The sequence below is a fragment of the Megalobrama amblycephala genome, linkage group LG14, assembly GCF_018812025.1.
Source record: "Megalobrama amblycephala isolate DHTTF-2021 linkage group LG14, ASM1881202v1, whole genome shotgun sequence".
Classification (NCBI taxonomy): domain Eukaryota; kingdom Metazoa; phylum Chordata; class Actinopteri; order Cypriniformes; family Xenocyprididae; genus Megalobrama; species Megalobrama amblycephala.
In genome coordinates, this window is record NC_063057.1 from 37,424,871 (window position 1) to 37,438,299 (window position 13,429).

Consider the following 13,429-nt stretch of genomic DNA (forward strand, 5'->3'; position numbering starts at 1 on the left):
TCTATTCCTCTGGCCTCAGCCCCTGTCTCAACAAGATGTCTGCTCCTTATTTTGAGTCAAAGAGCTTCCCAACACAGGGCCCTGGGACAGGAACCAAGATTTCCTCCATATAACTAAGGCGTGGAAACACCGCTGGGTTATCTTGATTATACAAAGGGGGTTCTCCCTTGGGGAAAACCCTTCGGTTCTTAGCCACCACTGCAAGGGTTTAATGTACAGCAGGCCAAAAGGTATCAAAAGGGGGTTTTAGGCACTCCGCTCTGCTTCGTCCCTAACAACGCCCCTTAGCTGTTATAAATTCACTGTAAACCATGGCTTCATGGGGCTTATTACTTTAATAAACTATTTCCTTTTAATTGACCCTTCGCCAGGGGTTTGACTGACAGGAGATCTAACCAATAATAACGCCGAATCTGCCATTTTGTCCGACAAAGCAGTCAGGGGAGTTAGTAGATTAACGTCGGTGGACTTGAACTTGAATCTTTTCGTGGTTGAAACAACATTCCTTATGATGTTCATTCATTTTTATTTGATGCTATAAATTAACTAGTAGGAAGAGATGATCGGTTCACGAGCCGCTTGAACTGAGGCAGTACAGCGATCTGTCACAACACAAAACAATAATTATTGTTTAAATTTCTTTAAAAAATGACAAAATTTGAGACTTTGTTTCATATAAAAAGTAATCTGCTCTGTCTTGTCTGTCGACGCGTTGTCAGTGTCCTCTTTGCTCTGTGATGTATTTTTCACTACGTGAGAATATGATGTGTGGTGTGAGAGCGGTATGGCTTGTCGGACGTAGTAACAGTAACTAAATGGGGGAGGGTCTTTGCGAACGGTCATCACATTTCATCACAGACCTCATGAAAAATTAAATAAATGCTTTAGTACAGTGTTTACCTAAACCCATGATCAGTGTGTCCACTAAAGTTACGTGGAGGATCCATTGACCTGTCACTCATCACAGACACACAGCTGGGTTCTGTTGGGTCCAGCCTGTGCATTGAGATGAACACAACAAGTGAATGTAAATATTATATTAATCACTTTTGTAATTAACTGATTTAGGTAAATGAGTTATTCCACTAATATTTATTATGCTGTTGGAGATTTTACATCAAGTGCAAATCCACATATCGGAGCTGTTAATTAAGATCTTTTAATTAACTTCTGAAATGCATTGGATAGTCGCTGTAGTCCCTTTTACAGCATTAATGAACAATTTTCTTACTTTTAACACAGATGTAACAAGATAAATGGTTTAGTACAGTGTTTACCTAAACCCATGATCAGTGTGTCCACTAAAGTTACGTGGAGGATCCATTGACCGGTCACTCTTCACGGACACACAGCTGGGTTCTGGAGGGTCCGGTCTGTACAGTGAAGTTAAACACAAGTGAATGTAAAACACACTCTTATATTCATGACTTCTGTAATGAACTGATTCAGGTGACTGAATTACTACATTATTAAAGGGTTAGTTCACCCAAAAATGAAAATTCTGTCATTAATTACTTACCCTCATGTCGTTCGACACCTGTAAGACCTTTGTTTATCTTTGGAACACAAATTAAGATATTTCTGTTGAAATCCGATGGCTCAGAAAGGCCTCCATAGCCAGCAATGTCATTTCCTCTCTCAAGACCCATAAAAGGTACTAAAGACGTTCTACAATCATTTTATGAAGCGACAGGAATAGTTTTTATGTGCAAAAAAAAACCGAAATAACGACTTATATAGAGATGGCCGATTTCAAAACACTGCTTCCTGAAGCTTCGAAGCATTATGAATCAGTGTATCGATTCAAACTGCTGAAATCACGTGACTTTGGCGATCTGAATCATGAATTGATACACTGATTCATAACGCTTTAAAGCTTCAGGAAGCAGTGTTTTGAAATCGGCCCATCTCTATATAAGTCGTTATTTTTTTTTTTTGCGCACAAAAACAATTCTTGTCACTTCATAAAATGATTGTAGAACCACCGTAGTGAGATGGACTTTGTAACAACGTCTTTAGTACCTTGAGAGAGGAAATGACATTGCTGGCTATGGAGGCCTTTCTGAGCCATCGGATTTCAACTAAAATATCTTAATTTGTGTTCCGAAGATGAACGAAGGTCTTACAGGTGTCGAACGACATGAGGGTGAGTAATAAATGACAGAATTTTCATTTTTGGGTGAACTAACACTTTAAGTATTATGCTGTTGGGAGATTTTATGGCAAGTGCACATCTTCATAACTGAGCAGTTAATTAAAGGGTTAGTTCACCCAAAAATTTAAATTGTCATCATTTACTCACCCTCATGTCGTTCCAAACCTGTAAGACTTTCTTTCGTCTTCAGAACACGAATGAAGATCTTTTTTGATGAAACCTGAGAGCTTTCTGTCCCTCCATTGACAGTTTTTGCAACAAAAAGCTTCAAAAAGCTCATAAAGAGATTGTAAAACTAATCCATATAAATCGAGCAGTTTAGTGACTCTATCCCTATAATGAACAGATTTAATTTAGGCTTTTACTCACATGTAAACATTAATCATCGAACATAAGCAGAAGCTCAACCTAACCTGAATAACGCACAAGAACAAACTTCTTTGTGCTGCATAACACATGAGAATGAACCTCACTGGTTATGCAGCATGTTTAAGTTTCCGGAAGATGTTTGTTTTTATGCGTTATTCAAGTTGGGTTGAGCTTCTGCTTATGTTTGATGATCAGTGTTTACATGTGAGTAAAAGCCTAAATTTAATCTGTTCATTATAACAAGTGATCGATTCTCTTCAGAAAATCTGGACTACTCGACTCGGACTACTCAACTATGGATTAGTTTTCTGATCTCTTTATGAAGTTCTTGAAGCATCAAAGTGGTAGTTATAAAGGCAGTCTATGCAAGGAAATCTGACAGCATTCTGTCATCAAAAAGATCTTCATTTGTGTTCCTAAGATGAATGAAAGTCTTACAGGTTTGGAATGACTTGAGGGTGAGTAATTAATGACAGAATTTTCATTTTGGGGTGAACTAACCCTTTAAGATCTTTTAATTAACCTCTAAAATGCTTTATATACAGTTACTTTAGTCCATTTACAGCATTAATGAACAATTTTCTTAAAATCAACACAGATTTAATAAGATTAATGGTTCAGTAAAGTGTTTACCTAAGCCCATGGTCAGTGTGTCCACTAAAGTTACGTGGAGGATCCATTGACCGGTCACTCTTCATAGACACACAGCTGGGTTCAGATGACTTTGGTCTTTGCATTTGGACAGAACTGAAACAAAACATGACAGGAATTTAGAATATTTATGCTAAATTAATTACCACTAGTCATTCTCAGGAAATCATGAAATTGAGCGATATTAATGAAAACCATATTTTATCAACTTTTAATTCTTAACTAAAAAGACCAAATCCTACATATGAAGATACATAAGGTGGTGGCATCACACAGCTTAAAACCACATAGTTGTATTAATGACAGACTTTCAAGACCTCATATGCCAACTCTTTACATGGCAAAGTTTTGAGAATGAATGTAAGAGCAAAAATCGCACAAAAAAGGGCCTAAACTAGCGAATATCATTGACCTGCACCACATTATACAGTCAGTATTCCTGATTTATGTGCAAAAAAAAAAAAACCTTGAAAAACAGTTTTATATTGTGCTGGTAAATCTATAAGAGAAAACCAACACTTTGAAACTCCTGTATATGATGTCAAGAGCTAAATATTATGTAGTGAACAGCACAATATTGTCCAACGCCATCAGATAAAGATGTAAGGACAATATCCAGACCTCTCTTAGAGGGCACGAAGAAGACCTCTTGTACCAAGCCTGAGAAGGACAAGACTTCCCATTGGTCCACATGGAGTTTCTGCCCTTCACCCATCTAGAGACTACTTCCTACGGTTGGCCACAGACCGCCATAAAAATTCCTCGGGACCTTAGAAGCAATGGGTGAAACAAAGAGAGATCACAAAGATCCTTCCAAATCCATTCAAAACTATGTTTGAATACCTTAGAACTGATGCAAACTACACATCCATTTCATACTAATTCACAGAAATAAGTATTCTCAGTGACAGCTATTTGTAGTGCAACATCTGATACAAATCCAGCTGTTAATGTACAATTGAATGACAGTTCAATCTTTTTCCATCATGTTTAGTCTCTATTTGTTTAGAATATTGCCAAAGGTATTCTGGTGGTGGTTTGGAAAGTGAGAAATGCATTGGTAAACTTTAAAGACACTGTAAAGACTTCCAACTTTGTGCTTTATGCAAATGAGTTCCACAGGGGAGAGAAGGGTGGGCCACACTCTGTGTGTCCCCTCTGATGCCAGCAGCCAATCACAGCACTCGAATGGAGAAGCGCCAAATTGCAATCTCCTCCTCATCGGAAAGGGATAAAGGTACCCTTTCAACAGACACTCCTTGTTCTGAGTCTCCCATCGGGTGAGACATAACAGATACATGGTTCTGAGTCACCGTCATCGGACTCAAACACGTGGAACGTAAATATTATGGTGTTATTTTACTGTCAATTGTCGAGAGCACATTATTGTGACGCGAGAGCATATCAATGTAATGCGCGAGCGCAAATCTGTCCGCTTGCGCGCGGATTTCCTTTGCTCTCGCGCAAATCTGGACGCGCGCGCTCAAATATACAGTGCTCTCTTATGAACTGCCTCTCCTCTCGCTCAGATATTGTGTGTGCACGCTCAAACTGTTTCCTGCGTGCTCAAACGTGTCCTGCGCGCTCAAACTGCACATGTGCGCTCACGAGTCTCTCCGTGCTCTTGCAGAAATTAATTTGCTTTTGGATTAAATGCTGTCAAAAGTTATAAACCAATCAGAAGAGACGACTGATCCATGAAAATGCTACATGGAATCTTATTGGCTGAGAGTGAACTGCGCCTGGAATTCTTTCGACAAAGATATGTATTTTATTTATTCACAATTTAATAATATTTATCAAATGTAACCTAGTCTAACTGCATCACATTACAGGTCAAACCCCTATTTATCTAAACAAACAAACAACAAATGTTTCTTAAAGTTATTGTGGTCATACGTTTTGTGTTGAAATTTAAAAAAAAAAGGTAACATTTTACAATAAGGTTTTTATTTGTTAACATTAGTTAATGTATTATCTAACATGAACTAACAATGTGCAATACATTACTGTAATCATTAATCTTTGTTAACGTTAAAAATACAGCTGTTTGTTGGTTGTTTACTTCACAGTGCATTTAATAATGTTAACAAATACAACATTTGATTTTAATAACGTATTAGTAAATGTTGAAATTAACATTAACAAATATTAATAAATGCTGAAGAAGAGCAATTCATTATTAGTTAATGTTAACTAATGCAGTTAAATAATGTTAACGCAACCTTATTGTAAAGTATTACCAACAAACATCTTCTGATTTAAGACCGAACAATATCAGGTCAGATCATCATTCCCTTAATACTTAATGTGGAGATCACATATACCAACATAGTCAATTTCTTTTGAGGTTTTTAACGTTAACAAAGATTAATAATTACAGTAATGTATTGCACATTGTTAGTTCATGTTAGATAATACATTAACTAATGTTAACAAATAAAAACCTTATTGTAAAATGTTACCTTTTTTTTTTAAATTTCAACACAAAACGTATGACCACAATAACTTTAAGAAACATTTGTTGTTTGTTTGTTTAGATAAATAGGGGTTTGACCTGTAATGTGATGCAGTTAGACTAGGTTACATTTGATAAATATTATTAAATTGTGAATAAATAAAATACATATCTTTGTCGAAAGAATTCCAGGCGCAGTTCACTCTCAGCCAATAAGATTCCATGTAGCATTTTCATGGATCAGTCGTCTCTTCTGATTGGTTTATAACTTTTGACAGCATTTAATCCAAAAGCAAATTAATTTCTGCAAGAGCACGGAGAGACTCGTGAGCGCACATGTGCAGTTTGAGCGCGCAGGACACGTTTGAGCACGCAGGAAACAGTTTGAGCGTGCATACACAATATCTGAGCGAGAGGAGAGGCAGTTCATAAGAGAGCACTGTATATTTGAGCGCGCGCGTCCAGATTTGCGCGAGAGCAAAGGAAATCCGCGCGCGAGCGGACAGATTTGCGCTCGCGCATTACATTGATATGCTCTCGCGTCACAATAATGTGCTCTCGACAATTGACAGTAAAATAACGCCATAAATATCACTTAACCAAACCTCTTTCCAGAGACCTTGGCATTGTTGTATATTATCAGTATATAATTTCCTAATTTCCATTAGATGTAATATAGCTGATGTTAGTTAATAACAAATAATCTCTTGGTTATTTGTTTGGTGCATAATAAGGTTCTCCACCTTATTATTTTCAGAGAAACAGTTTATCTTTCCATAAGATAGCGTAACTCTTCCATAGCCACACCCAACTTAATCACTTGTATTCTATGTAGCTTATGCACTTTATTCCTTTATCATTCATGGTATTCATTTGGTAGTTGTATTAGTTATTCTTGTTTATCTTTTGTTAATAACATTTATTTTATTACAGTTGTGTCTTCCTTGTGCTGATAATACAGAAAAGGCTCTACAAGTTAGCAATATCACCAATCTTTCAGATAAATCAGCTGACCACTTTACATTAATTCTAAATGAATGAAAGCCCCTGCTGGGAGTGTTCTCATACGGCCAAGGTAACAGACCTTGACTGGTGCCCTGAACTAGGGAAAGGGGGGGAAGTGGTCATCTGATGTACTCATAATCACACCTTAAGCGACATGTGATCCAAAAATCACAACGTCAGCGGTGACGTGAGTACCAATCCCTATTTTAATTCACGTCCTTGGATGGACAAAGTAAAAATCACTACAATTAGAATAAAAATAAAATAGAAACTATTTTTTTTTTAAAGGAAGATCATCACTCCATAACGTCGTTAAACACTGTTTGTCTATCGTTTCTAGCACTATTGGTGTTCTGAATGCAAATTCATTAGTCTACTTTAAACCATAAAAATGTGTTTAGCATTATATAAAAATTAATGGAAAAAAATGTAATTAGCAAAACAAATGGCCCCAGAGTGGGACATAGCACAAGAAAGAAATGGGTCAATGACGTGGTGTGTCAATTCTGGTGTCCAAAGCATATTCATAATATTAAAAATATATACATTTTTAAATGCACTACATTAAATGCCTCTTAATTTCTCATGTGAGTATAAATAATTATAAATTATAAATAATTAATCTTTAAGGAACCATTGAGCTCAAAAGTTCCAGCTTAAAATCTGAATACAAAAATACGACAAGAAAAAAGAAAAAAAAAAAAGAAGTAAATAATATGAATAAAATTATTTAAATTCTAATTGGGTATAATTGTTTTGATGTTTTCAACTATACCTACAAATATAGTGATGATAATAATCGTATTTATATTTTTATGATAGAAAGAATTTTGTCCCCAAATTGTGATTTCTAATGTCAGTCCTGGATAACAGACATCAATGACCATTTTAGACCATAATGCATTTTGGTATGTCATGTGACATAATATTGTATATATATATAAAAAAAAGACCCTGAAGGAGCCCCAAAGCATGTGCAAAGGTCAATAAGTGTATCTTAAAATGTTGACATTTTGACCTTTTTGGTCACTGGTGCACTGCAATATCGTGTTCTTTTGGATAACACTAATAAAACATTTATATTTTTATAATAAATAACTATCTGTTTGATCTAAAAGATTACCTTAAAGTAATGATAGCTAAGTTGTAGTTTTCCACAGGTGGTTAAGTGCCTGACTATAAAGAGAAAAATATTTGTTTTGTCATTCTTGGAAAACAAATTGGCATTCTTGGATAACGAAAAACCTCTATCCAGTATAACAGTCAGGTTTTTAATTAATATTTGTAAACTTTTAGGCATTATTACAGTTATATTATTAACATTATTTACATATTTGTATGTTTTTGTCATATTTCTGCTGTCATTCTTCTTGATTTCATATGATTCAATGAGTCATTATCACTGAATTGAATTTTGAAATGTTATTGTTAACCCTCTGGAGTCTGAGGCTGATTTGGGGCTTGGAGAAGTTTTGACATGCCCTGACATTTGTGCTTTTTTCAGTTGTTCATAAACATATAAATGACAAAAGTGTCATTACACTGTATTCAGCACAAACTAGGCTACAATAATATGTGAGGAACATGTATGTACATGTTTGTATTTTTGAAGGAATAATGTTTATGCATGGTTATTGAAAAAACAAAAAACTTAAGTCACTGAAATAAGGCCAAAAAAAGTATATTAAATCTGTGTTCACAAGACTTTTGGGTATTGGAGGTTGTAGACTAGAGTTTTTGCTTCAGAATTATGTAAAAAAATATGCTGCCTACTCCTTATCCATATAAAACAATATATTGATTTAGTTTTTGTAAGACACTTTTTGTCAAGAAACACAGTATGCGTGGAGGCGTGAATCTGCATGAATAATGGGCCATTTACACCTGAAAAGACAAAAGAATCACATAATAATGACCTGAAATGACTTGCATATTAATGAGGCCTTTCAGTCAGGTAGGCTGTGAAAAAAACCCTCTGTAATAATGTCTCAGCTCATCATAAACAGCAATACTGTGAAATATTATTACAATTTAAAATAATGGTATTCTATTATATTCTTTAAAATATAATGTATTTCTGTGATGCAAAGTGTCTGAACAATTATGTTACCTCTATGGCATTTCATATAGGCTTTTAGCTTAAAAGCATGCACATTTGGAGAAATATTGATGGATTCTTATATATTTATGTCAATTTTCTATACTGAGAAGTAATATTTATTGTCATCACTATGAGTGCTGGATACTGTTTTCTCAATTCATACTTGCAGCCTGAGGGCGCTCTCTGTACACCTTTAGTCCACAAATTATTCTAAAGAAGAAAAGGAACTAGGAACTAATGGCATGTCTTCTAGAGATCGCTAACCATTGCTTTAACATCCAAATAAACACTTTTCAAGACAATAAATACACGATTGAGACGATGAATGCATGTATAGCGCTGGCTCCGTGGGCGTGGCCGCATTAGCGGATAATGAGCTGAATCACGGACTTCTGACATGGCTCTCTTTTCATACAAATTACATAAACACAGAATGTTTGTTTTCGATTTGACTTGCACGATTTAAAACCTGACATTTCAACGTTTCTTAAGATGTGTCATTTTTTTTGTGATTAGTATTCACTAAGTTACAGTTCATTTTCTGAGAACTATCAGATTGGACTTCGTTCAGAGGGAGAGGAGAAATCACGCATCATGTTAGTTTTCTTTATTTTACAAAAAGCACAACATTGTGTTTTTACTCTGAGTGTACACAAATAAAAGAAGATATTCTATAGTTTCAATTGATATATTACTTATGTCTCTATGACAAGAAATGACGGAGTATTTTAAGTCTGTTTTGCTGCAATGTGAAAAAAATCCTGCAGACCTCAGGGAGTTAAATCATGAATAATGTAATCACACTTATTAATATAGCAACACTTGATTGGTATCAGCTAGCAAAACCTTTTACGGGTTATGAACAATAAGACTATTTAGGAGAGCTCATATTTATTACTCTTTCCATTGAAGTTCCCTGTGGTTGAAAAACAGCAAGTTTAGAGTACAGAGTTGTACAAAAAGCCAGCTCTGCCTGGGGTTTAAAACGTACCTTTCAGCGGACGGGCAGACAGGGGACGCACTGGGGGGGGCCCCACGATAACCCCACTGTGTTGGGTTGCGTCAACAGACGATGATCATGTATCGACGAGCCAGTGATATTGTCAAAAGCAAATATTAACAATATTAAGAGGATTTGGCATTTCCAAATAATGTAGGCCAGTACATTCTTCTAGTCTATTATTATTACTATTAGGTTAGCTACTTTTATTATTAAATTAATATTAAGCTATAATAAATAATTTTTATAGTGTGTCACTGCATAACTGACGTGTTGTGAGGATAATAAAAGATTAGGCTATTAGGTCCTCTTTGAAAATGTTTAATCTATTATACAATGAATTATAGGCCTATAATTAAATTTATTAAGAGTGTAGGGTATAATTGTCACATGTGCACTCCCTTTTGGACTCCTTGTTGGACTTGTTGTTGTTCTATTTCCCACCACCAGTTTGTCACCACAGCAACTGATCACATAATCATCACACCCAGCTGTTCCTTATCACCCTGCTTGTTAGCCATTGTATATAAACGTTCGCTGCGTCCGAAATCGCATACTTCCCTACTATATAGTATGCGAAAAACAGTATGCGAGGCGAGTAGTATGTCCGAATTCATAGTATTCGAAAAACAGTAGGCGAGAAGTACCCGGATGACGTACTGCTTCCGCCCGAATTCTGTAGTAGGCATTCGATGGACGCTGCGCTATCCCGTGATGCCACAGGAGAGGATTCTTCATATTCGAAAATGGCGGAAAGCGGCGATATGCAGCTCATTCAAGTCCTTAAGTACCTCAGGGAAAAACGGTGTTTATTGTGGTTAAATTGCACTTGTTTAACATTATGTAAGTAAACGGCTGACTTATTGAAAGTTTAAACATTGATGTAATGAGAAGATTAAGAGTTGGCTGTAAAAAGATGTTTAATCATTATTACTGACAGCACATCAAGCTAACGAACAGGTCGAGATAACGTTACATCCGCTTGTTAACACTATTTTATTTAACGGAGACGTTCGTTGTTAAGCAGTTTAATGAGATTAGAAAACTTAACGGACAGCAACATTCAGGCGGCAGTAGTTTATAGGGCTCACAGTTTGTAGTTTTTTTTTTAGAATATGTATATTATTATCATTGTATTTATTTGTATATATTGTATATAATATTTAGGCCATGTTGTGTATTTCTCTCGCCCTCTCTGTCTATCTACACATTATTTATTTATATATAATGTATTCAAGTTTGTTTATTGATTAATGTCTTTTGTTTCTCGTGTATTTTTATATGCATTCATTTTTAACAATAAATTACTTAATTTCGTTGCTTCAAATCAGCCTCTGTCGTGATATTCACAGATGTATTTTTATTCTGAGGTAAAATTTCCTAGCTAAATAGGTGATTATACTTTGACATATTTAAATTTTCGCGCTGTTGTGAGGACGCATGACAAGTGACAACATTAACATGGCGGATGTAGTACGTCCGAATTCCATTCATACTACCCATATTCATACTATATAGAACGTACTGTTTTAACGGTCGGGAAATACGTTCAAATTCAAATGTAGTACCTACTCATGTAGTATGCGATTTCGGACGCAGCCCCTGTGTTTCTAGTCTTGTGTTGTCCGGTATTGTTTGTACTACGTTGGTGTATGTTCCTGTGGATTCCTGTTTCCTTCCAAGTAAAGACTTATTCTGACTCTATCTCCTCGTCGTGTGCTTAGTATACCAGCTACCGTAAGAATAATATTTCCTAACACCACAGTCATCAATGAAAATTAAGCGCAGCATTACTTCAAGCACTGACTTTAAAAAAACAACCCGTTTAACACAAAATACCATTCTTCTAATTTGTTTCTAGGGTGACAAACATCAAACAAATCAAATGTGGGACGATTACTAAGTTTGTGTGGGACAATGTGGGACATGTTGCCAACACTAAAACACAACCTGAAGCTATTATGTCTATCTAACTTAAAGCTGCAGTCCGCAATTCCTCCTCTTTGTCCCATCTCTTGTTTGAAACATGCGATTGCAGTCATATGCGGAACAGTTATCTGTACGTGCGTTGTGCCTCGGCACGGCTCATCAGCGCGGATGAATCCAATGCTTGCTGTCAGTCACCGCACCGGTGTGGATACTGAACTTCAGAATCACAGACTCTACGTCTTGAAAGTATGACCAATATAAGAATTTTCACTGGAAAATATCATCTGAACAAGTAACATGTCTGCCACTTTTGTTCTGACCAACTGAGGAAAAAAGCATTAGGCCTACAATAAATCACACTGCCAGTGATGATTAAATCTAACGATCACGTAGCTCTGATCACACCAAACCGTGCAAATTATTATTACTGTTATATTGTTCTCAAATTGTTAATGTTAACAACATCAGCATTGCTATGACTATGTGTATTTAATGTGTATTAGCGTTACCTGTAGATTTCAATTTCTGTATCCACTCCACAGTCCAAAGTCTTTTGCTTTTTGACTATGAGTGAATCTCCAGTTGTCATTGATGATTTTCATTTGGATCTTTCTGGATTACAATCCGCCATCAAAATGATGTTTAATTATTTCAGCTGCTGTGAGAACAGGCTATAAATGATCAGCTACCACCATCATCACGAGATAAAACTTACTAGCCTGAATGGGACTACTTAATTTCTGTTTACGGACATGACGTAATGACGCACAGAGGAACTGCTGCTTGCTCGAATTTCTCGCGGAAATCCGCCAGTTCGCTCTTATTATAAAACATTATTACAAGCTTAACGTTGTGAATCGAGACAAGATAATTGGATAGTTTTGAACACTGGCTGGTTATGTACTTGCTCAAAAATTGTTTTTGGATCATTTTTAACCAAAAAAAGTTGTGGACTGCAGCTTTAATAAAAACATTTGTATTCTGCCTTTCAGCTGATAAAAATACTTTTTTCTTTAGTCCCTTCCAGAAAACACCATTACATCACAATGTAACATAACATGTCTTTATTTTACAAGTAATTTAAGGGTGCCCTAGAATCAAAAATTGAATTTACCTTGGCATAGTTAAATAACAAGAGTTCAGTACATGGAAATGACATACAGTGAGTCTCAAACTCCATTGTTTCCTCCTCCTTATATAAATCTCATTTGTTTAAAAGACCTCAGAAGAACAGGCGAATCTCAACATAACACCGACTGTTACATAACAGTCAGGATTATTAATATGTTATATTATTAAGCCCATGTTCAAGGCATTCAAGCCAGTATTAACGTCTGGATCTGTGCACAGCTGAATCAACAGACTAAGTAAGCAAGCAAGAACAATAGCGAAAAATGGCAGATGGAGCAATAATAACTGACATGATCCAGGATAACATGATATTTTTGGTGATATTTGTAAATTGTCTCTCTAAATGTTTCGTTAGCATGTTGCTAATGTACTGTTAAATGTGGTTAAAGTTACCATCGTTTCTTACTGTATTCACGGAGACAAGACTGTCGTTATTTCCATTTTTTAAACACTTGTAGTCTGTATAATTCATAAACACAACTTCATTCTTTATAAATCTCTCCAACAGTGTAGCATTAGCCGTTAGCCACGGAGCACTATCAAACTCATTCAGAATCAATGTAAAAATCAAAATAAACACTTTACTTACGCGATTAGACATGCTGCATGACGAACACTTTGTAAAGATCC

General features: G+C 35.8%; 1 protein-coding gene across 3 annotated transcripts in view; it reads right to left on the reverse strand.

The window, feature by feature from the left end:
• Positions 1-13,429, reverse strand: part of LOC125244892 (NACHT, LRR and PYD domains-containing protein 3-like) — a 55,387-nt gene that overhangs the window by 16,246 nt on the left and 25,712 nt on the right. The window contains exons 1-4 of one of the 3 annotated variants that reach the window (XM_048155276.1): positions 3,797-4,024; positions 3,158-3,271; positions 1,278-1,373; positions 901-996 (exon numbers count right to left, since the gene is read on the reverse strand). In XM_048155276.1, coding sequence (XP_048011233.1) covers positions 901-996; positions 1,278-1,373; positions 3,158-3,261 — 296 coding nt within the window. In that variant the 5' untranslated portion in view covers positions 3,262-3,271; positions 3,797-4,024. Of the gene's footprint in view, positions 1-900; positions 997-1,277; positions 1,374-3,157; positions 3,272-3,796; positions 4,025-13,429 lie in introns of those variants that run through there. The other 2 variants (XM_048155275.1, XM_048155277.1) reach the window with 2 other exon arrangements.